Raw genomic sequence first — 25,605 nt, 5'->3', positions numbered from 1 at the left:
TGTCATTCCTTTGCAAGAACATGTGTCATGTTTAGTCCTTAGAACTGATTTTGGCTTGCTAATCTGGAATGAAATACAATCAGCTAACTGGGACTAGATTTGAAGAGGGGAAAACACAGATATTAGGGTGACAGCCTTAGCTATAAGAGACCCTCAGCACAGTGAAGAGTCAAAGAGAAACAGAGTACTTGAGAGTTTAAATGGCTGAGATGTTTTCACAACAAGAGTGACTTGAACTTAGGTGCAGGTTGGGACAAAGTCAGCAAAGACCACGTAAGGAGATATTGTCCTGTCCGTTCACCTGGTCACTGCCAGAGTTCTCAAGCAAAGGATGAGAGATACTGGACACCAGGAGCAAAGCCTGGATGTGTTGGTATGCATGTTCTTGTGCCTTCCAGAGAGCTAAGCTGTTAGCCAGAAGGCTCTGGCCTTTAGTGGGATTTTGGGAGTAAAGCCAGGTGTTTTATGAAACAAATTACTATCAAAAGTAGCATTAAGAACAAAACTAAGCAGTATAGTGTAGCCATGGTCAGGTAATTGCTTTGCACATCGAAGTACTACAAATGTCATTGCTTGGAAACTGTGAAATAATGGAGACCATATTCTGCTTTCCTTAATTAACAGAATACACCAGAGAATCAGGTGTTGGGTGGTTTGTTTTTTTTTTTTTTTTAATATCAGACTGGAAAAAGGGGAGTCCTTATTAAGAGAACGGCTCTACATTTTCAGGCCACATTATTGAAAATTCTGTAATGATAAAAATACAGCAGCAGTGACCATTTCTTCTTAAACACTATCTATAAATTTTACATAATTATTAATTTAAGCAGCACCCTTCAAACCATGAGCCTCTCCCTGATCTGCCCTTAGAGCTGAGACAGAATTTGGCTGCCTTGGTCAATTTAAGTTTGCCTCTCAGTGCTAGGCATAGCTATGAAGTCAACCAACAACTGAGCCAGCGTAAGGAGCCACTTTGCAGCAGCATTCAAATTCCCCATTGTTACTCACCATGTTTGTCTGCAGCACCACCCTCATAGATGGCAGACACGACTATCTTTCCGATTGGAGAATCAATTCCTCCCTCGACTGCAAGATCTAATGATCCTTCCTATTAAAAAAGAGTTTTAGTTCAGAAAAGGCTGTTAATTTTTGCCATCAATAGGAGCTTAATCTTTCCTTTTTCCTAGTAAATGGGACTGTACATTAAATGCTTACATGAACCCTTTAAATATTGACCAATCAAATAATATAGTATTTACCTTTTTAATTCTTAATAGCCGTACATCTTTTCCCATAATCTGCTCTGGGGTAAACTATGAAAAGATAGAATGATTAGTCATTTCCACCTTGGAAACACAAAACAATCAGGCTGATCTATGTAGTTTATGGGAGAAAAGGGACCTCCCCCTCCTCCAAAATAGTGTTAGAGGAAGATCAGAACACCAGATCATCTTTTCCTGTAAGAAAGCTCCTTTTCAACATGACTGGAAAAGACAAATACACAAGCCCCGACAAACCAACAAGCAAGAATCTTACCCCCTCCCAACCCTCAAAATCAAGGATGTGTTTTTTCCAGTGTATTTCATATTAAACAGTGAGACATATTTGAATTCTCTCCTTACCATTGAATATGGATCAAAATCTTCCAAGTATTTCTGGAAGCCCTGAGAACAAGACAATACTTAATTGTAAAAACATCAGGCCCATGCACACACTTAACACACAAACTCCATTTTATTTATTAGTGAGAGAACATATAATTCTGTAAGCTATGAAAGACGACAGTAAATGGAGAAAAGCACAGAAAGGCAGCAAAAAGTCCGTCCTGACAGTCAGAAGACATTTCGAAACCTTATGACAGATCAGCAGTTTGAACTGGTCATACTATGGAGCAGTTTTGAGGAATAGATTACCGCTCTGTCACCTCCACAATTCCTCTCTACACCTGACAGAACAGAAACAAATCTTGAAAGCATCATGGGCAGGTATGTTCTGCCACACTCTTCTGAGCAATGTTTCTTGGGACTATCACCATGTTGGGTGCTATCTAACACAGGCAAAAGTGACAGGCTCCAATTTGCCTGTCAGCAACACTACTCCACAGCGTCTGGGTTGTAGGAGCTCTTCTAGCCCCCTTCTCTCCTCCTTTCCACAGAGTTTCAGGAAGTTGGCTCCATACCCCAAGCGAATGCAGAACAACAACCGATTTTGTTTTCATATCATTCTGTGGAGGATTTAAAAGTTTTGGCAGGGAGTGTCTGAAATTCTAAAATGGGGAAGATAATATTGCAGTTAGGTAGAGCAAGATTTAAGCTTTGAGAGGACCCACTCCTTCTTAAACTTTCGAAACCTAGTGAATTACTCTTGTCAGACCAACACTGCAGGGAAAAAGCGGGAGTTACCTTTTCCACAAAGATGAAAGTTCCCGAGTCAGCAATCAGGAATCAATGGTGTTTGAGTGGTGGTTTCTTGAGGAGCATTAGCAGTTAGCGGGTGAGACTGTATGGGCAATGCTGGAGATTTATAAAAAACTCTGCACTTACCCTGCATGTTAAAGTAAGGACTTCAGGACTTAACAGAAATCTTTACTGAGGCACCTAAATGCTGTATCACTCTTGCAGCTTCAAGCTGCAATAACCTGGGGATGTGGGAACAATGCAGAACCACACAACCCCTTGCTGACACAGCAGGCAAGCCAGCAGCTGACACAGACCAGCAGTTCAGTACGTGATCAAGCTTGATATATTCATTATTGCCCTCTTTTCTACTGGATCCATCTGATGACAAAGTCTATTCTACTTTCAGACTCAGCTAACCCTTTTTCCACTTATAAATCAAATGCACAGCTTAAGGTTCCTCTGGTATCTTTTAAGGGCTGGCTGTTAAAGGACAAAGTTGCAGCAGAAAACACTAATGCCTCCTCCTCTTATCATCTTTATCATCTCTCTCAGTTGCCTGATTTTGACATGACTATGAATGATCCTCTGGGGTCAGATCTCATCCTTACCACCACTGCCTCTGACAAAGTCAGTGAGCACTACTACACAGCTGTGCATTAGCAGACCCTCAAATGTACAACAGCACTGCCCATTTGTTTTACCACCTTATACAGACCATGCAACAGTGGTGCTGATGACTCTTGCGTGGACTGGCAGTCATTACACGCAGGCATACTGAATCGTACAGTGTGAACCGTGGCTTTCCTGCAGGCTGCCTCTCTCTTCACCTTTTCCCTGAGATCAGAAGACCAACTTAAGCAAATCAAGTCCTCATTCTGTGTTCTTCTGAGACAGAAGAAATATTTGCAAGGGTTGAAGCATGACTTTGTCTCCCCAGGCTCCAGAGAGCTAAATCTTCAGGGCACAACTGCAGAACTTTTGCTTACTGCCACAAGTGGAGTAGGGAAATATTCGTAGGGAAATATCTATTAAAAGCATCTTTTGGGAATAAGAACATGACAGACCTTATTTAGCATTTAAATTAGTATGGGTTGCATTACATTTGTTAACTGCTAACTTTGAGGAACTAAATAAACGGGAATTTGATCACAGATTTCAGCGAGGGTAGAATTTCATCCCAGGGGAAAAAACCCAATCACTCATTCATTCACAAAGTGTATTAATATTATGAATAGTTTTACTAAAACTGTAAGAGAAACATTTTACAATGATAGCTACCTAAACAACTAATAGTTTGAATAGCTGAATTTGTATTGACCTTTGGAATCATGGCTGAAGTAGACATCTCTGGTCTTGGAGCAAAGAACTCCAATCTCAGCCAAGTCATTCATTATGTAATCTAAAGGAAGTCATTGAACTCTTTGTCCCACGTCGCCCTCATGAAAAACAGATGTTGCCCTTGAAGAAAGTTTTCTTGGGAAAACATTTTTTTAAACAGGAAAAACACCCCTAAACCCCACAACAAAAAACCTGCAAGCAAACAAATGATACGATCTGGATCCAATAATGTACAAATACAGCTATGATACAATGAAGACATCTACTGAACTGTAACAAATCTTCCCAGAAATGGGCATCACAAATTCGGAGAGCAGAGAGCACACTCCATATCTAATGCTTTCTTGACTTACAATAACACTCATAGGACTGAACATAAGTAGAATCTGGAGCATTAAAATGTTTGATTGCACTGAAACATCTACCTGTCTGGACTTCTGGATGAAAGGTAAAGTTACTACTTAAAAAAAGAAAAAAAACCCCAAAACCAAAACACAAGCACCTAAGCCAACGGTACTGCTCACTGAAGTTTATAGCATCAATAGTCAACAGCAATTAAGACCTGACCGAAATAAACAAAAAAAGAATTGAAAGAGAAACCCATGACCAGATATAACAAAATTTTCCAAAAAACACATTTGCTGAGTACACAACTGTTATGTATACAGAACGTGCTAACATTCAATGGCAACTGAACAATCTCAAAGTTTGATTTATCTCAGTCAAATCCAGTTTTCCGTTCTAGATCTAGATTGAAACTGATCAAAAGAAGAAAAAATTAATCATTAATCTTAATGGTTTACCACTCAACAGATCACGCTGTGAGCTCACAACTCTGCGCCAACATTTTTGTATAACATGACAATGCATCTAACTTCAAAGGTGTTTTGCACAGAAACTGGCACATTTAACAGCAGTAGAGAAGTTAAGCACAAAGTTCACTTCTTCAAATGACGATCTATTGAACCACCAGTCAACCGAAGAGGAAGAGATGAAAACTTCATCACTATGACAGAGGAAAGCAATAAAAGTAGTAATACAGCAGAAAAATCCTACACAATACAGAAAGGCTATATGAATAAGTGCTTTCCACCACTAGTTCCTCTGATTTCCTACCAATAATTATGTTACGATAATAGCTCTATTTGTTAAACTGAGAAAATATTTTATTACTGAAAACATTGCAACTGGAGACTAAAAGAAACAAGGAAACCTTAGGAATATAGATAAAAAAAAAAATTTGCCAGTATCAGATCAGTTATCAGCGTTGAACTATCTTTAAGATTGCACTAACCATATAAGTAAGTAGTTACAGATGGTTCAACCTGAAGGATTTACTATCCTCTCCTTCTGTCTAGACTAGCAGGAGCCACAGGCACACACTGGAAGTTCACAAAGACTGGCAGTTTTCATGCACTAGGGCTGTCTTGCATCCTCTGTTTTAGAAACTGAGCAACAGGATTAGAAGGGAAAGTTTTAAATCTATGATCAGTCAAAAAAAGAAGTACCACACAAAACATGGAAAATGTTATTTTACTTGTTTTTTGTTAGGTCTAAATGATGAATTGTAAACCACCATCCTTTTAAACATCTCTTGTGGCTGCAAAAGAAAGAAAATTGCCAAGCCAGGTATTAACTTTTTGCTGTAAATAAGTATCACCTACTCACAAATAATCTCACTGCTTTTTTTGCTTCTCTAGGGACTGAATCACACTTGCACTTGTTAGTGCTTGTTCCCTGTACCATCCCAAAATGAGAGAACACACAGAGTGAAATAGTACTGAATACAGAGAGGAAAGAATACTAGAGAAACTACATAAATAATGCACATTTCCATACCACAAGATTTCTTAAAAATACTTTCCATTACTCCTTTTATCTCTAATTTCTGCAGAACAGTGCTGGGGTCTCTTCTCCATGATTTTTGAAAAAATAATTGAAAAAAAACATGGACAAAATGCTAGACAAATAATTTCCAAAATATTGAAAAGTCATGATAAATACATATTATACATTTAAGATTTGCTCTCCTACCAGGGATTTTCTATACTGAAAGGTGAATTCCATTATTAAATTCCTCATGAAGTTGATAAGCTGAAAGAAAAGATATGTGTATTTGGGCTCATCCTAAAAGAAGCAATTACCTAAATACCAATTACTAGTATTCTTTCTACTTAAAGAAAAATTCCTCCTGAATTTAATTGACTAATTTCTGAGTGGTCTTGCTTCAGTTTGGATATCTACAAGTGATCTACAATTTTGATCAATATTCACAATATTGATTATTAACTGCTGGATTTTATTTTATTGTATTGGGCTTCAATGATTTTAATCCCATATTGATTCCGTTTTTCTTTCGGTTTCAGTGCATTAACAAAATCGTTCACTGTAGTTTGGAATCACTTAAAATACAGAACGTCTTATTAAGTTACAAAAATTTTCGAAAATAAAATGGGCCAAAAAAAAATATTTATACAAAACACTCCTCACACCTCTCCAGCCTCCACTCAAAACCCTGCATCAAATCAGGTAACCTATCTGAGTCTTCTGAAACCAGAACAACTTTCTACAGCCTAAACTATGGTATTTACATTTCCAAACTCAATTTGCTTTAAAACAAATGACTATATATCAGTTTCACTACTGATTCTATCAATGTCCCATAGCCATACCATTACTTGGAAAAATATATCTATTCCTGAGTTAATGAAAGATTTGTGGTCTGTATTTATTTAATACAAAGATTGAGTTTTTGTCTTGAAGGACTTTTGGGCAAGTCTGGGAAGATCTTCCGCAAAACTCTTCGGCCCCTCTCTAGCTACTTAGAAAAAAAGATTAATTTCCTTTTCAACACAGATGGTTTTGGTATAGCTATGGCCGATAATAACTGAAATTTCCAATCATCACACATCTTACCACAGAGTATCTAAGCACCTGTCTCAGGTCTCTTGACTGCAGTCCTGCAGAATCAGGCTTCAAACCTTGCAAATTAGAGGAAAGCTTAAATATTCATTCCTTCTTTCAGAAATGCTGCATCCAACCACAAAGGAGTGAGGGAGGAAAAATCTTCAGTAGCAGCAAGTGCATCGAAGACTTCTAACTCACACAACAGGATACTTGTGATAGTTGGGAGAGCAGAGACTAATATTCATGTTGGTTTTCCTTCTCTGAAAACCCCACCACTAAATCATAACAATCCCTTCCTGTTCTCTGAGCCAAAATTTAATTAGCTTTGCCATGAGTGTATTCCAATTCACTCTAGTACAGCAGAGACAAACAGTTCACACTGATTTTGATCCAGAGCAGCCCTTGGCATTCAAGGCTACACTCAAGGTTTAATCCTCACCCATCACTTCCCTATTTATAAGTGAGAACAATTTCATTTTCATGAACTGTTAAAAGACCTGGGAATTCTGACCTGAGTTCAGTTAATATGACAACTTAAGTCACAACAGAGACTTCACTGTTCTATCTGGCCCAACTATCTTCCAGATAACAGGAAGGTTTTACCCATTCTTGCATGTTTATTTTATTCATGCTTTTCATCTTCTTTACTAGTGAATTGCTGGAGTATAAGCTCACTTGATTAGCTCTTTGAATCAAGTAAATCCATCAAGATCAGTTTCTAGAGTTTGGTACTCAGGACAGCTAAATTCAGATAAAAACAAGGTAGAAGAAATTATGTGCATTATGTCATATTAAGACATGCTATTCTGCAGTGTGCAATCTAGCAAGACAAGAAATATGGTAGCAAAGGATACTTTGCCTTTAGTGATACTTCCCTTCGCTAAGAGAAGCTGAACCCGTCCTGTATCTGAACCATTGACTTAAATAAGGACATACCCCCTCCCCCCAGAAAAAAACCAAAAAACATTCCTTCTACATGAAATCAAATTATAATTCTTATACATTTCTGGAGATAGGCAGGTACCTCCTTCCCTGTTTGGTCATACACTGGCCTTTTCATTTTTTAACTAATAGAAATAGCCTCCCTCTTTACTTCGGTATCCATGCAAGCCTCACTCCACATACCACTGTGACTTCATTGCAGCCAGGATGAATACTCTTCACTGCATTGTCATAAAAGGAAGTAAGAGGTAACAGGTTTACAAAAACAATTTATAGATCAATGTTTCTCCTAAAGTCCTATCAGAATACTGCTCCCACTGAAATTGTGATCTTTGAACTAATATAAGGCAGTTTGGGAATGAAGATAATAGACATCTGAAACATTTTAGCAGACTTGTGATTTGGAAAACGTGCATGCATGCATAACAAATCATAAGAAACTTCCCTATGGAGGTGGATCTTATTGCCAATTTCTCAAACTTTGCAAGCAGTCAGTAACAAAAAACACAAGCAATATTTTCAATTTGTACCAAGACTGTCTGATTACACATAAAAGTATTATCAATTTTGCAAACTAGTTTATATGTGCACACCAGGCATTTATTTTCAAGAGCTAGATTATATTAACTGCAGATTATGATTTTACTCTGTTCATTCCTCCCCTAAGGAATTTTAAATTGCTTAGAGATGCTGAATTACTGAACACAATCAAAATGAAAGCTCCAAAGCATACAACTGAAGGAAATATCTACACTAGAGGGATCTGAATTTATTTTTAGTTCGTGTACCTGCCGTCTCTTGAGCAACTTATAAAAACTGCTTTCAGTTATCATTTCAATCTATTTATAATATAGACGTTTCAAGACAACTATGTCTGTGGGAAAACTGGTTACTAAGTATCACTAAAATTTGTTCAAACTGTAACTGGGAAAATAAAGGACAAGAGTATCTGATTTATCAAAGCAGAAAATGACAAAAAAATCCATCTCACTTTAATGAAAGACAGCTAGGAATATCGTGCCCATCATTTATTATCAGATATAGCATAAGCTTGTAATTAAATAAATGAAATGCAAGTGTGATATATTTTCCATCACTTAGAAAGCTCACATGTTGCAATACACTGCCTTGCTCATTTAAATGTACATATACACATATGTCCACACACATGCATATTAACAGACACACAACTAATTGTAACAGCATAAGTCATGATGACCCTCGAGAATAAATACTACTAATTGGTCCATCAGCTATCTTAGATAAATTTTCAGGGCTATCGTTCGGGAGTTATCACCTGTCAAAGCAATATTTCTCTTTTTTTTTCCAGTAAGCGTTGGCTCACCTTCCCTCATATAATACAATTCCCAAAGATGCTATATGTCTGGTCCTAAAATACTTAGCCTAACGGTTTTTTCTTCATTTACATTTGAAACAGAAATGGAAAAGAAATAAGAAAAAGAATTTGATTGTGAGTCAACTTTGCAGTAGCATTGCATGACCAGTATACTGGAGTCTAAGATAGAACAATGAACTTCTTTTCTCTGGAAATGAAATTATGAGTTATATATTTACATTTCAAGTATGTTCGTGACTATTCACAAAGGAAAAATACAGTGTAATTAATTTTTACTATTTCATTTCTGACAAAGGAATTCAGAATTTATAAAAATACAAACCAGCTTGTGAATAAATGAAAAATAAGATCTACAGAGTCTAGGGCTCTACACCGTGCTGGAATTATGCACCTCAGTACAAAAATTGTCATTAAGTGACTTTTAGATCATGAAAAAAATGGAAAAGTACTCTTTTAGTGCTTACCATTAGTGATCATTTGAAAATCTACATGAATTTTAGTTAGCAGAAAACAAGACAAACATTGATTCTTTGAGGACAAGTCAACAACAAATCCCACAGTACTGTAGCACTCGGAAAAAGAACATTAAAAGGCTTACCAGGGCCTCTGATTTGATCGTTGGCCTGACCATAAAGTTTGGGTCAGGATGCAGCATGACTGGTTTAGAGACTATTGGTACCCCTGGACATCGTTGGGTAGGTGGACTTGGAGCAAGTTGCTATGGGGTTAATTTAAGAAAATTACAATTCACAACGTAATTTGCGCAAATCCATCATTTCACCAAGACGCCTCAATAGAAATAGTTTATGGTAAAGAGTTTAATGACACTAATACAACAAAAGGCTTACAGAATTATTTTAAGACTTACAAAGTTAACAAGCCAAAACATAATTTCTCTTGCATCTAAATAGTAGCTTTTTCCCCTAAACTGACTTCACCAGCAAGATCACGGAAAAATCTCATCCCTGCTTTTGGCATTTATCCCATAAAGGCAATGAATTGAATGAGAAACTACAGGGAAAAAAAAATGCTAAAGTTGAGTGCAAGAACATAGTGAACCTGAAATGAGATTTTAATTAATCTATGACTAAATAGATCTTTTAAGATTAAATTCACCAGAACTGCAGCGATCAGTTTACCATAAAGAATTTCAGGTTAACTTATCCTGACTTAAGAGCAAGGGTTAGTTACGCTAATTACATACCCTTGACTCTACATAAAGTACAGATACCCAGAGGCATCTGAGACCTCATCATCCAGCACGTACTAACCCAACTGTACACTTCTTACTCAGTCAAAACTCCCACTGACGTCAAGCATAGTTTTATTCAAGAAAAGAGTTCAAAACTGAGCCCTGTGGGTTTAGTTTCTGACTTAACCCCAGCAACTCTCAGCACACTCTTGTCAATGTTTCTCATAGGAAATGTGATGTATTCCAGATATTATTCATATAGTACAAGCTGTATCCTCTGAAATTCTTTGAATTGCTTCCAGCAAATTGGTTAAGCCACTTTTTTTTTTTTTAATAGGGGAATTTTTGGGGTGTTTTTTGTTTGTCTTTTTTTTTCTCCCCCTTTTTTAAGTAATTTAAGAAAAAAGTTTTGGAACCAGATCTTTGAAAGTCCCTGTGGATATCCCTCAACTAATACTGTTCCACACCACAAAATATATCTAAGCTTTCTGATCTTAGAAGAACTGGCTCACAGGTTCACAGATATCAACTGGCTCATAGGTTCACAGGTATCAACTTGTTAAAGTTGCACTGGAACTGGATGATTTCTCCGGGAGTTGCACAATTTAAAGACAGACTTTTCTAGAGTGCCTTAGAACAGAGAAACCTGACATCTGGCCATCCTGAATCAAAATCAGTGCAAAGAGTTATCAGACAAATGTTGGTTCTTCTGAGAAGAAAGCTTGCTTCTTAGCACCCATTATGTTTAAAATATAGTTTGGTCCTAGCTCCTTTTGTCTGTCTTGACAGAAGAACAAAGAATATGCTCATGACATACAGAACATGCAAACATGGACCTGAAGTGTTGAAATATGAAGTCCTCAGACCATTTGGAGTCACTTCCACTACCTGGTATTAGGTATCTTGTAACACAGCAATGGATCCACACACACGAATGCAAGTGCTGAATTTTAAATAAATTAGCCATGCAGAGTCAAACCCTTGACATTTCCTTTACATTGGCATTACATGGGAAGTTCATAAAACTACAGTCATTATTAACAGTACATAACATACCAGCGGATTGCTTGATACAGAAGATACTTTGCCGACGTGGGAGGTGTTTCTTACAACCTAAACAGTAACAGACTTAGTACTGGGTCCATATAAAGTATATAGCTAATAATAATTTTGAGAAACAGATCAATTAATACCAGATATTCTAATAGTTAGTTGTCAAGAATTTATTTGACAGGATTTCATTCCTTTTGTCAGGTATTTGTTCGAGCTGAATTTGAAATTAAAAGATTTTGGAAAAAAAAAATTTAGCAACATAGAGAAGATTTACCAGTTTGAGTAATATTAGAAGAGTAAACTTATGGGACAGCACCAGTTGTCTTATTTTTGGCTTTAGCAGGCATAAACACAAGATCTTTTATCCTTTTATCGCTGAAGTCAAATAAACGCACTGCTTCTGCTTATCTTTTTTAAACAACAACAAAATTTTTTTTTGTTTTTAAAAACCGGCTTTTTAAAAAGCAGCAAGGATAAGTTGTCCAGATTCTGATTTTTCTTCCATGTCTGAAACCACATCAGGAATACTGGGTTATCTACTTATAAACAAAGCAGCTTTGCCTCAGTATTAATATTTTACTAAGAGCTTAGTTCTTTCCTCATATACACTAGTTATATTCAGTGAAAACTGGCTTATTTTTGAAGGCTAGGTTATTTTTTTGTTGTTGTTGCCCAATTTTTCTTTAGTTATTAACCTCTTTTCTCTAACATACCTAGCACTGAAAAACTGCCAGAAACATATATTGGAATATATGGGTTTGTGGTCAGATCCAGTATGGCAGTTCCTATATTACTTCTTTTATCTGAATATTTTCTATTAGCATTAGGAGAATGTATTTCTCCTCTGAATGCTAGTATTTTGCACACTTGTGAACAAAAATGACTTGTGTCATTTCACATCATTTTTATTTTGCAAATACCTTGGAAAACCTGTTATCCATAAGAACATCTGACATCTCCATTTCAGTGGATCTAGCATATTCTTGGCACTTCAAACATGTAACCACATAGATCAAGCACTATCAGAGGTCTACTTAAGTTTATAAGAAGAGATTCATAGTTCATATTAGGGCAATTATTCACATAGAAATAATCTGCCAGTTTCCCTGTTTAATTTGCATATCCTTCCCCACTCCAACCAGAATCATGCAAAAGCAAAGCCTAGTACTTCCAAGTAAACATGCAAAAAAAATGAAAACCAACAACGCAGTCAGTCAATCCATGCACAAAGCCGTGTAGGAAAGCAACGACCATACGGGATCGTCTTCTGCTGTTTGAAAGAAGTAAGGATCTTTTGCCATAAAAATGCATACATGGATCCCACTACAGTGCTTAGCAAAGGGAATTATGAAGAAACAGCTGCCATTTCTCTCCTAAAGTGAGATCTGGCACAAGATTTCTTATATTTGATCTTCTTTTGGACTGAGATTGTAATAAGGAGAAAGTCAGAATATTTTCTCAAAGAAATTCCTAACTCCTGTGTGTCCAAAAAAAGTAAAACCTGATTACCAACTCTCATTCATTTAAAAGCATTTTACCAGTAATTTATACTGTGTTGATGTTTTAGAAGTTTGAGCTTCTGATTTTAAGCTAATTTTGTTCATCCACTCTTCTCATCTTACAAAGCAATTTGATGACATATTTAAAACACCTTCACAAGTCACTTTCACTACACAGATATTTTTCTCAAACTTAACTATGAGTTAAATCTGTTGACTGCCACTTTTTTTTTTTTTTTAATAAACACTCAAGTCCAAATTGCCTTTTTAACTGACACATGCTGCCCAAGATACCTACATGTGGCAGGCTTACAACATACATAGGGAGGAGACAGCAAAACCCTCTCAACTTAAATTTAAAAAAAATTAAAATAAAACCACCTCTGGACTGAATTCACTACTATGAAACAATGAAACCATCTAACTCCGTCTTTTAACATTGCATATGGCAGATGGGTAGATCCAGTGCATAAAGTGGGTGATGGAGCAGGGAAGGAAGGCCAGCAGGGGAATGGTAGAAGCACATGCATTCAAACAGATCATGAGGTCACCTGGGAAGCTGGTGTTACTGCCAGGGCTGGACCTCTTGAAAGTGGAACATTTGATGCAGGAAGTGGATGAGCTGATGCTGCTGGAGCAACAGTGGATGGTGGTGGCGGAGGTGGCGCCACACGTTGCTTAGGCTTGTCAACTTCATCTAAGTTTATATCATCAAGATCTGTGGTATGAAGCTGCAGACCACCAGCAAAACACCGCATTGATGTGGCAGAAGGAGAAGCGGAAGGTCGTCCACTTGCCAACTATGTGCAACAGAACAGAAATCTGCCTTAACAGTTCATCTGCCTGCAACAGCTCTGAAGAAATTAATGGCAAACGCTAGAATATCACTCAGCCTAACTGCTCCTGCACGGGAAGCTCTTGGCTTCTCCCACACAGAATACTCACAAACTTTTTCTCCAAAAGCCTTTTTAAAAGCACTCCCTGGGATTCCAGCTTAAAAACAAGAAAATTGGAGTGCTGTGACAGTAGCCTTGGCTGTTGCAGCAGGGAGGGATGACAAAAAAACAAAACAAACAAAAAAAACCAAAACCAAACAAAAAAAACCTTCATGGAGTCTTCAGAAGGTAAAATCATAGGACAAATCATAAATAACACAACTCTTGCCTCTCTAGGTCTTATGAAGAGAAAGCAAGAATTGCTCCTTGCAAAGTTGATTATATTAAAGGAAAGTAATCAAAGATGGGCCCCGAAATTCCATGCCATTAAAAAAGGGAAAGGGGCTAAAGTGTGGTGTAAACATAACCAGATATTAATACAAGAGGGGGAAGTAAGCTTAAGCAGCTATCAAAACAAAAAGTTTAGGGTGCTATGAAACTCAGATCCTCAGGAGATTCTGGACCCTCTAATTTCTGTTAATCAACACCAGAAGCATCATGGGGCTAACAAACTCCAGAGTTTGAACATAAAGAGCAACTCACCCAAAAAGTAAGTTTGGGTGCATGAAAAAGGATTCTACATACGCTGTTGGAGTTGCTAACATTTCTTTCATCAGTGATCCAACTGAAGTATTTAAGTAAATCCAGTTGATACTCTTTCATTTTGCTATTTTGTAGACTCAGCTAAGGAAGTATGACAGATAATAAGCTGTCCTACAGACACATGCATCTTAGTCTAATATGACAATACTTCCCTCAAGTGGGTATCTCTGTTGACATTCTTTGGGATCTCCTTATCTGCCATACTCACCCCTTCGTACTAAAAAGCAGGTATTTCTTTGGCAGACGTAAAGAGATCTTGATGGCTCCTGTATCCAAGTAGCAGTTCAAGCCTGTAGTACCTGAATATTGTTCAGCTGCATTTATCCCTCAGAAGCATTATGGTTTTGTGTTTCACATGAGTTTAACTGCCTGGGTAGTTTTGTAGAAGAATTGTAATAGAATATTTATATATAACGTAATAGAAGAATTGATGGAGCAAATACAACACAGAGTACTTGTCTTAAATCAGGGTAGAGCTCTGGAAATACAACAGTGATTTTAATCTATAATGTTCCCTCTCACTTTACAAAGTAAGAGGGACAAAGATCTAGCAGAATACAGGCAGCCAAATTTAGGTAGTGAGAGAAAACTTAGTATAATCATTCCACTGTCCTAGAGACCTGCACTGAAGAGCCACATGGATCTGAGCCTCAGGCCAGAAGAACAGACCAGCTGCTTTTTTCAGAGCTGCTCCACATTGACCTGAAGGGAATTCATGCGAGAGTGTTCCCCAAGGATCCCCTTTGTGGCTGCAATTCCTCGGGGATCCCAGGGGAGTTCAACAGATTGCAGTGTTCCTCTTGAAAGCAGCTGTGCTTGGAAGAGAGCCAGAGCAGCAGGATGGTGGGAAAGCATCACATCTAGAACCATCAGGCTTTAAGGCACAACCACTGTCTGCAACTCCCTTCATTTAAGGGACCTATTTAAAATACAAAACTGAACCTTGTTCTTTGGGAGTTTCTTATCTTTTTGTCATTTTCTTAACCTATACCTTTATTCCATGCAATACAAGGAAGCATCCAAGTGCTCATCATCAATGATGTTCTTATTTGCATAGGATACTAAAAAATATGGCTGGGAATTCTAGTCCCAGTTTTATTATTGGTAGCATCATGTCCCATCTAGCCCAAACAGCTCACGAGCCAATAAAATTGTTAATTTTGTGGTGATAATATACTTAAAAAGGACAAAATAAAACCAGTTCATTAAAATAATAAAAAAAAAAATCCATAAAATATAAGAACAACAAATGCTATAGATTGTAATTCATCAGTAACTGACATTTTTTTCCCTTCTTAGAATGAAGGCTGAGAGGGAAAGAGGAAGACAGATTTTTCTCTGGTAAAAACCTGTTGCTTTTAGGAAACAACTAGCGAGTTATTTAGAGAGCATGCAATATATAGAAAGGCCAGAATTTTACCTCAGGAGACTCATTCTCCACAGAGGAAATCTGTTCTAACCGTGTCTGACAAAGTCTTTCCACCCAGTGCTGCACCTTTTCTGATTCTTCCAGGTCTTCTCGTTCTGTCTCAGATACCTTAACCATAACATCAGTGCATGAAAAAAGGTTATAGGTATAGTTACGACACAAGTATGTTTCAAAAGTATGAAATGCCATTTAAATTAGTTTTAAAATTAATTATGCTTTTGAGAATGACTTCCTATTTTGCTGTCTTTCATTAAATTCATCACTACACACGGACACTCATTAACTGCAGAGGTATCCTCATTTGGGCAAAAACTGACTGTAGGAACAAGCAAACTTGGGAAGAGTTTTGCAGTGCAACAGCAATTTTTTTAAACTTCACTATCTTCGACATAATTAAACAAGTGTCCTGCTAAGATAATTCCAGTAAAGATTCAGCTCATTTTGTTTCTTTTGCATTTGATAGGAGAACACAACATACCTCTTGCACAAGACGATTTATTTTCAGTTGTTTTTCTTTCTCCAACATTCCTTCTTTCTCTTTGGCGAGTTTTTGCTCAAACTCCATTTCCTTTTTATTCTTCTTCTGTTCACATAGACTGTCACTTTTGGACTTCTTTCGCTCTTTCCCTTTCTGGGAAGTTTTGATGGTTTTGTTTTTCTTTTCTTTTTTTTTTTAGTTAAACAGATCTTTACATCAGCTAAAAACATTGCAAACTTCAAGCTCAGTACATGAGTGCCTGCCTTGAAAATTTAATTACAGTCTGTGCAAGTATGGGCATGGTCTTTCAAAAGAAAAATCTGAAGTCCATTTCCCCAGCAATTTGCAGGAAATTATACCTTATTTGGAGGGCCTGTGCACATTAAGGTAAGTAGGACAAGATCAGACAGTTTTTTGCTCCTCCACAAAGTTACAACATTAGGGCACAAAGGCCCACTACAAAACTTTGAATATTCAGTTTTGGTTAAGTCTTGCTTTGCCATCTCTCTGTTCTGGCATTTTTATATAAATACAAGACTGACTGCTTTCAGGTGACAGATGCTCAGGTAGATGTGAATATTCTATGCATAAAACATCTTCATGCATATGTCCAAAAACAAGCATCGCATGCCTTAATAGAACTGAAATAAGCAATTACAAAGGAAAGGCTTAGATCAGTGCAGAAACCGAATTGCTCTCAGGAAAGAACACTGCATCACAAAAACCAAGTAGCTCCTACAAGTACTGGCTAAAGTCTACTACGTGAGTGAACTAATACAGCACAAAGCAACCCTAAAATTTTACATGTAGAGTGCACCAAAGGAGAAAACTACACAGTCTTTTTGGAGCCTCTGCTCCTGTTGTCTTCGAAATAAATCCTGCTCCTTATTTCTATTTTAACAATGTCACATTTCTGCTACCCTCTTCCGTTTGTAGTGGTAGGACCCAGTTCACATTCGAAAGCCCATGTTCTCCTTTTATTCATCAAAAAGTAAAAAGAAGGAGCAGCTGGCCACTTACTGTCAATTACGGGCAGTGCCTAGAGAGGCTAAGCTTCGGGTTTGATTTTGCTCTGCTCATTATCATCAGCTACTGACTTTTCATAGTGGTTTTGGGAATTCAAAGCATGAACATCCTTCACATTACATAGCATTATTTGTCTTCCTTCCACCTTTTACGTATAATATTGACAATAAAGCCTTGGAAAACAGACATTTTCCCTGGCAGCTACAAAAGTCAATTCTCCCAGTCAAGTGGTTAACTGGAACTTTGTACTGCTGAGTACAGTTCCAATATTGCTTCATGGTTAAGTGGTGGTGGTGTTGGGAAAAAAAAAAAATCAATAATCCTCAGAGACAAAAATTTTTAAAAAGTTTAAGTAAAAAAAATGTAGCTTTTCACACTAATGTTTTAACATAAACATAATTCTGTTGGCATGTTTTATTCAAAGCTAATTAGTTTGTACCTTAATAACAATTGCTGGTATCTTATCCTCTAATAAATTAGAAGACATATTTAGTACTGTCTACTAAATGTAACATCTGGCAGGTCAACCTGCTAGGTATCAACATTTGAAAAATTACTGAGTTTAAAGGCACACTAAGCAGTACACGTGCCAAAGTGTTCCAGAATATGAACATATATCAGACAATCTTAGCTGCATTCCCTGCATTCAGATACAACAGGATGAGTCATCCTTCCCAATCATTTTCCCCATGGATTCAGTTTACTTCCTACTAAAGACATTTTTAGTACAGAGTGAAATTTTCGTTTTAAACAAAACAAAAAAAGCAATTAGCAATTTGGAGTAGGATGAAAATTCATCACTTCCAGATTTAAAAATATTTCTAAAAGAGAAAGATTAAAAATACATCTTTACAAGCTTCTAGTCCACACTGTGTAGTAGAGTTCAACAGGAACTGGGTAAGATCTTCATTACGATATGAAAAAGTATTTGGAGGCTCTCTAAACTATCTTTGTCAGCAATACAGCAGCAATACAGAAGATCACCTATTCGTGTGAAGAGACTGAGTTTTCATAACATGTATTTATACTTCTCAGATAGAAATCCTAATTGTACTGACTTTCAGACAAGTTACAGATCCATGATGACTTACAGTTGCTAGCAGTACAAAATGGTATCGGAGTGTACCATCATTTCCTATTCTCTATTAAGGAGAATAGACGTTTGCTGTTCACACAGAAGGTTAAAGTAATAGTCCTAAACGGTGACACAAACACTTCACTTGTCAGATACAATCCTGACCTTCTCAGAAACTTTGAGTTCTCAGGAGCTAGACATATGAACTCTCCTTGACACTTCTACCCCAGTTAATTACCATCAGCCACCACAAAAAAAAACCAAAACACACAACACAACCACAAAACACATTTAATATGGCTAATATACATTGAAATAAATAAAAGAGAATAAAGCAACAGCTTTAGGAATAGAGGAATAAAGTATTATTTGAAACTCTAATAATTTGAAATTGCAATACTTCAGCGGCAACTCTACAGATATAAAAGTATTCTATCAAGCTTAAAGATTTTCAATTGTTTTTGCTTATTCTGTGTGATGTACATGCTTAGAAGTCTTTTGCCTTCAGCACTCCTCTTACTGGGAGATTTGCAAAGGTATAATTGGGAACTGCATACTTGGTTCCCATTGAATTTTTGTCTCTCTACTTTTTTTTATATCTTATTCTGAGGACTTTTGGAGAACATAAAGACACGCACTGCCCACCTGTACTGAACACCTTCTGCAAAGTATTGACATACACTTCCCACTGCAGCTGGCAGGACTTGAAAAGTCTAATGTTTTCAAAAGGACAAACTCCTAGGCAGATGCATCCCAAACGCATCTTAATTTGTGCACGTTAAAAAAAGCAGCATTTGATTATGAAGAATGTCTAGTAATAACAGAGAAGAAAAAAGAGGAATGAAAATTGAAATGCACAGCAAACGAATTCACATATCAAACTTTGTACCTTGCGGATTGTGGGAAATTTTCCTTCATACCGATAAAACCATCCAAAAGCTACAAAAAGGTAAAGGAAAAGTTGTTTTCTGAAGAAAAGTCAAGGACTGGTTCAAATTCAGATCAATCCATGCTGATACATGTAACTGATTAAGATTTATTTGAAGGCGCAACACCAAAGTTTCAATATTACATGAGAAGTTCTTAGATAGCTTCTTGATCAATTGTGCTAGTACATTTAGTCACAAGTTACCCTTATTTTACTGATATACATTTTACGTTAAGCAAAGCAAATGCAACAAGTAGTCTTCATACAGAACCATACAGCCATATGCATTGCTAAGATTTCTATGGTCACAGTCCTACTTTCCACTAGTTTCAACAAGCCTGCTTAAAATGAAACAGGCATTCAAACTCATTCAAGCTTGTGGCAGAACACAGTGGCATTTGAGGAGGCAAGAAAAACTCTATGTCCTAAGATAAAATATTTCGAGCCAAGCATATAAATATTAAAAAACACACTGCTAAGTAAAAACATACAAAAGAATTTGTTATCATACTTTTATATAAGAAACACTGATAACACACAGAGCTCTCAATACAATCCACCTTTCTGCAGGATTGTCAGATTTTGTATTTGTATCAAGGTATCTTCAGAAAGCAATGACAGCAACATCATTTGATGTTTCATCATTTACCAAAGGACCACACATATTGCCCTAGCAAAACCAAATGATCAATTCAGTGTCAAGACTGACTGTCAGGAGGAAGGGAAACACAGGAAGAATCTGAATCAGGATAGGAAGTTAAGGCTGAGCAGCAAACCTGTTTGTCCTGCTTCATGATCACTTCATCCATGTCATCTGTTTCAAGCTGGTCATGTGCAACTCCCTTTAAATCTACTAGAGAAACAAAGGAGGAAAGGAGTGAGGAGATAGAAATGACAGTCTAACTAGAGGTTTCCATGAAATTAAAGAGAGATCAGCAATGTGTGACTAGAAGTTTCCATGGAATAAAAAGAAGTTAGCAATGGGGTATTTTTCCACATAACTGAAAAAAACTGAGCTCCTCCTTAAATCAAATCAATTTCCGACCTCCTTCAACCCTAAAGAGCAGTTAGGATCTGCATATGGCCAATTAGTCTGCTCTGCTATGAAGGGAAGCCTGCAGAGGTAAGCGGCTTTTCCTGTAATTAAACCATCAGCAGTTCTGGGATATCTGGCTTCAAAAAGAAATATTAGCCTTCTACTGCGCTGTCACTGGGGTAAATGCTATACAGAGAAAACACTGTCCTGAAGAATCAGAAAACTAAATAGATAAAAGATGGTTGCAGAAGAAATATTTCCCCATCTCAGGCTCTCATCCATGAAAAGTTAAGTGACTTTCCCCAAGTCACACAAAAAAAATAATGTAATCAGGTTAAGAACCGACCTAGGTCTCCCTTAAGTTATGTAATACCTGCTCCACAAGCACTTTCCACTTTTTCCTTTGCCTAATACCATTTTAGTACACTTTCCACATACTATCTATAGCTCCCAGCTTAGCTTCCTAACTGCAAATTAAGCTCCAAGTGTCTTAAATCCCTTTGGACAACTCAGACTTACACTTCAGGGCAATTCTTCATGGAAAAGTTGCAGTGTACAAACAGTACCTCCTCAGTCTCTCGACTAATTCCGAAGCAGACTGCCCAGTGATATCAAACCAATTTTCAGGCTGTGCAGGCTACAGCCTGTTTGTGAAAGATTTGCTGCAATGGATGAAAAAAGGAAAAAGACAGGAAAAAGGAGACCAGGGGAAGAAAAAAAAAAAAAAGAGATAGATTCAATAAGGAAAATGATAGTATGAGGGGAATAGAAAAAACAAGAAGTACGGAAAAGGTGTTTCAAAGTCCACAGGTATTCCATATTTGAAAAAGAAGGATTTTTTTCCTCCCACTGACAGGTAGTCTATTTAAGATATTAACAGATCTGCTACTACACACAGCACCTCACGGACAGATGCCTGAATTTTGCAAATTCTTAGAAACATGCCTCGCTTTCTCCTGATTATGTCACTAGGAATTGATTCAGAAGTTCTGATTGCATGCTTTTAATTAGTACATGCTTACATGCTTTGCTACCCAAGTTCTTAGCATGCAAGATTATTTTTGCAGCGGTTGTAAACATCATTATGCCATCATAATTTCCTTTTCAAGATAGTTGTCACAAGAGCATAAACTGAAGTAAGTAATACGCAGAAAAATGATGTGGTAAATACCTTAGCCTGAGAAGGAATAAATTAGATGTGAAAGGCATGCTGGCAAGAAACAGATTTGTCAAAAGATCTAGGAAAAACACTTTAAAAAACTTGCTGATTGTTAAGAATCTTTGACTTTTCTCTTTTTTGTCTAGTGTCTTACTGTTGTTTTGCAACAATGGCTTCTATTAAAAAAATACAATAGAATTCAAATGCAAAAAATTCAATATATAAAGTTTTTTACTCTTCCTCATGCAAGAGAAGTAAGGGAGCTTCAAGACATTCCTACAGCCCCCAAAGACTGCCAAAGTAAGAGAGGACTGAGGTGCTGGTGAAGAGATGAGGGAAAAGATCTTTAGATTTTTCTGAAAATTAAACACTGAATTCATTTCATCCAAGCCAAAAGCAGGGATTCCATAGCTATCTTTTCTAGTTAGAAGCAAGCAGACAAAAATACTCAAAACCCTAATCTTCATACTGATTTAGAGTAAGGGAAAAGAAAAAAGGTAACCATAGGAAGAGTACAAAGAGCATTCATTCACTCCAAATGAGACTGCAAATCTAGTACTTAGTCTTCTACCTGCAAACACTCTACCTCCCAATATCTCCTCTCAAATTTAAAAATGATGTTAAATTATTTGCTGATATGATTAATGCAGAAAGCTCAACGCTAATTCCAAATGAAAGGAAAAAACCAAACACTTATCTCCCCTTCTTCATACTTTCATTTTAAAAAGTAACAAAACCCAGTAACAAAATGCCCATAAAACCTAAAATACTACTTATTACTATAAGTAATATTTTGTTCACTGAGATGAAAGCACTCATATGTATACAACTTAGCATTTGAATATCAGCTTATACACATGAACATAAAAACATTATCACATATTATATAAAAAAATGCAGCATTACTTCCATTTGGACATATAGTGGAAATCAGCACAAGTCTACTGATGCAAGAACTGCTCTGTGAAAAGGTTGACAAGCAAAACACTGAACAGAAACAACATGGAAAGCAATGCACCAAAACCACAAGCTAAAGAGTTTGATACTTCAGACAATTTCTTAGTGAGCTTTATTTTTTTTTTCCTGCTGCTGCTGATTGTTGAAAACCATGACTGTTAGAGTGGATGTAGATTTTGTGAGCTAGGTACCTGTTAAATAAAAGCTATTAAATTAATCTCTCGTATGCTTCCAGCCTTCTGAAAATAACCAAGTCATAGGTAGCTTGGCTTGGGCACAAACTGGTGATACGTTCCATACAGCTCAGTGATATGTCTGAAACAAATACTTTCCTTAGGAAGCAGACTGAAATCCATTACTTACTTTTGTGTTTGGAACAAGGGGCAGAGTGCACTTCTGCAGTTACAGTTTTTAGAGATTTAGGAGGTTCTTTAGGACCCCAGTCTTCTTCCCACTCCTTTTTAAATTTCTCTTCCTCTGCTGTTATCCTATAGGAAAAAAAAATGCAGCTAGGAATTCTGAGTATAAAACCAATATAAATTCTTCACAATTATTTAGTGTTCAGTATGTTTGGTTTTTTCTCTTTAATATAAAGCATAATAAACTGCCCCTTCCCCCAAACCAAATTCCTTTCGTCAATCTAAGTTTCATTTACCAAGCTACTAAGATAATTTGTAAAGTATAATGTAACTGAATAAAATATTCTTATTTAATATTACGACTTCTAAGGCCAGTTACATAAACACCTGCACAGATATTAAGCCCAGAGTGATACACTACAATACTGACTGTCACCTTAACTGAAGCCAAAAACCATTTCTCACCTAATAATTTTTCATTTTTAGAACTGGGAAATATCTATTAGAAAAATAATCAGTTTTTACAAAAATACTAATTGACAGAACATCTACCACATGCCTAAATCAGATGTGACAATGGTAAATTATACCTAAAAAGTGTGTGTCTTATTTCTGTATCTTATCTCCATTTTGATGATTGCTTCCTAAACATATAATCCCAGGCTACACTAAAAAGTGACTCTTCTCAAAAAGAACTAAATACTGATGAAACACAAACCACATTAAATTCAGCATTCCAAGGATGGGGCGGGGAGAAGGGAGGGGGGAAGAATTGTCGCACTTCAGGACAAAGGAGCTCGTAAAACAAGGAAATTACCTAGAAGGTACTTAGAAAGGGACCATGATCAAAAAAAGGACATTTTGAAGGAAAATTCAGCAAATCCCAAGTAGGTCACAAGAGAACTGCCATATAACGTAATAGCTTGTAGCTTCATATATGGTGCCTTTAAGTGATCCAAGATCCATTCTTGGCTGTAGCCTGTCTTGAACTGGTAAACTGATATATGGTGCCAAAATTTACCAGGTCTTAGATATATATGATGCTATTTATACTTGGATTATCTTTTGCATCTCTAAATTAGCTAAGGCAAAATTAAAAAATATCCACATGGTCAAATCACTATTAAATCTGCAGCTGAGGTCAGTATTTAAATTTGGAGGCATAGTCAATAGCAGGGAACATTGGGTAGAACGTTTAGATTTGTTATTACATTTCATTTTAATTAAAAAAAATGAGGTTACAATGTAACTTGAGGTACACAGAGTTAAGGACCTCTGCCGTTTAGGCACATTTGAAGTTTTTTCCTAAAATGTATGCGGGTACTAATAAAGGGCACAGTGACTTGATACAAGGAATTCCTGCAGAAAGGATTTTAAAAATGGAGCAAAGGGTCATCCTCACAAACTGTTAATACAGGAAAGCATTACATTCTAGTGAAACTGCCTGTCTGCAATTGCTTATTAAATCTAAGCTTTACAATATGTAAGTTCCTATACCACCATCCTCCCTCCCCTACACCAAGGAGTTGACACTGACTTAGTCAGTTTGGGTTGTAATATGGAAAAACTTAACAAGTGCCTGAGCAGCACTTGGAAAATATACAAGTATAAAGACATGCTAGACCTTACAATGAGGAGCCCTCAAGGCAGCCTAATCATGCAAGTCCTCACTGAGTGAGTAAAGATGCACATAATTCAGAAGGATACTGCAGATGGTGAACATTCATTATAACAGACAGGCAACCTGGATTTGAAGAAAGGAATCATTCTTCACCTGTGATGGTCTGCTTTTATAGCAGCTTTCCATGGCTATTGCAGGAATTTGTACAGCAGACCACAATAAAGAACAGGTGTTACCTATTCCCCAGGAATTAGAAAAGGAAAACGTGTAAGAATTCATGCATGTGCTGCAGTAGAGCCCATAGCAGGACTCAGAAGATTCTTCTGTTGTGACAGCTGGGGAATATATTGCCTTCTGCACCTCATAGATTCAGAGATCCCTGCACTTTTTCTATCAGAGAATTTTAGCTAATACAGGTACATGAAAAGGGACTAAAGTGAATGAATATGAATTAAAAACTGTTTAAGATGTCAAAGGTGCAAAGCTGAATACTTCAGGGTCAATCTTAACTCTTAAAGGCTGCATCAAAACAGGTATTGTGCAATTTCACGCTATCTTTCATGCAATTTCCCAATGTCATTTAGAAGGGAAACTAATTACTCTGGTAACAACAACATGTTATACTGGTTAATTTTGAAGTTCTAAATGTAAAACAATGCTTAAGTTACATTTATAGTACTGGCCTTATTATGATACGATCTTTGAATGGGTCTAGTTCCTAGAATCACCGATTTTTAAAACCAGAATAGACTGTGATAATAAAAATCAGATTTCCTGAATAAAATAGGTCATAGAACTTCCTGCTTTCAATGCCAGAGTTTTACTTTAATTCTCTCCTTAGAAAAGCAAAAGCCTACTTAAAATTTATGATGACTGAAATTTCTACTCAAGACAATTAGCATCACATAGTCCTTATTTTAGTCTAAATCTACATAGCTTTTGTTTTCAGAACTGCCTGATAGACTGGAAAAGCTATTAAATTCCACCGTGTACACTCTTACAGATCATGAACAAACTACCTGCTTTTTGTTTTTGTTTTTTGTTGTTGATTTGGATTTTTTTTCCCCCCAAAATATAAGCCAAGTGGATACGTCATCAAGCCCCTGAGTATATGCATGTTTTCCAACTCTTTAGTCATTCTTCTCTGTTTCTTCCCTGATCCATTTCCTTGCAGAATTCATTTCATTTTTCTGTTAGAATTAAATGTAGTGGTTCAGTGACAACAGAGTAAAGAAGTTCTGAGACACAGAACTCCCTTAATCTTAAGTTTCTCTATACATTTATAACATTTTTACAATAAGCATCCAACTTC

At 36.8% G+C, this 25,605-nt stretch overlaps 1 protein-coding gene across 2 annotated transcripts in view; it reads right to left on the bottom strand.

Annotated features, from left to right (window-relative positions):
• USH1C (USH1 protein network component harmonin) overlaps window positions 1-25,605 on the bottom strand; it is a 52,058-nt gene that overhangs the window by 4,387 nt on the left and 22,066 nt on the right. Inside the window, exons 14-19 of one of the 2 annotated variants that reach the window (XM_075163090.1) lie at window positions 22,677-22,801; window positions 19,123-19,172; window positions 16,133-16,285; window positions 1,623-1,664; window positions 1,260-1,313; window positions 1,009-1,108 (exon numbers count right to left, since the gene is read on the bottom strand). In XM_075163090.1, coding sequence (XP_075019191.1) covers window positions 1,009-1,108; window positions 1,260-1,313; window positions 1,623-1,664; window positions 16,133-16,285; window positions 19,123-19,172; window positions 22,677-22,801 — 524 coding nt within the window. Of the gene's footprint in view, window positions 1-1,008; window positions 1,109-1,259; window positions 1,314-1,622; window positions 1,665-16,132; window positions 16,286-19,122; window positions 19,173-19,937; window positions 20,015-22,676; window positions 22,802-25,605 lie in introns of both variants that reach the window. The other variant, XM_075163089.1, reaches the window with a different exon arrangement.

Source organism: Calonectris borealis, chromosome 14 (genome assembly GCF_964195595.1).
Source record: "Calonectris borealis chromosome 14, bCalBor7.hap1.2, whole genome shotgun sequence".
In the NCBI taxonomy this organism is placed as follows: domain Eukaryota; kingdom Metazoa; phylum Chordata; class Aves; order Procellariiformes; family Procellariidae; genus Calonectris; species Calonectris borealis.
This window is presented reverse-complemented; position numbering and strand designations above follow the sequence as displayed.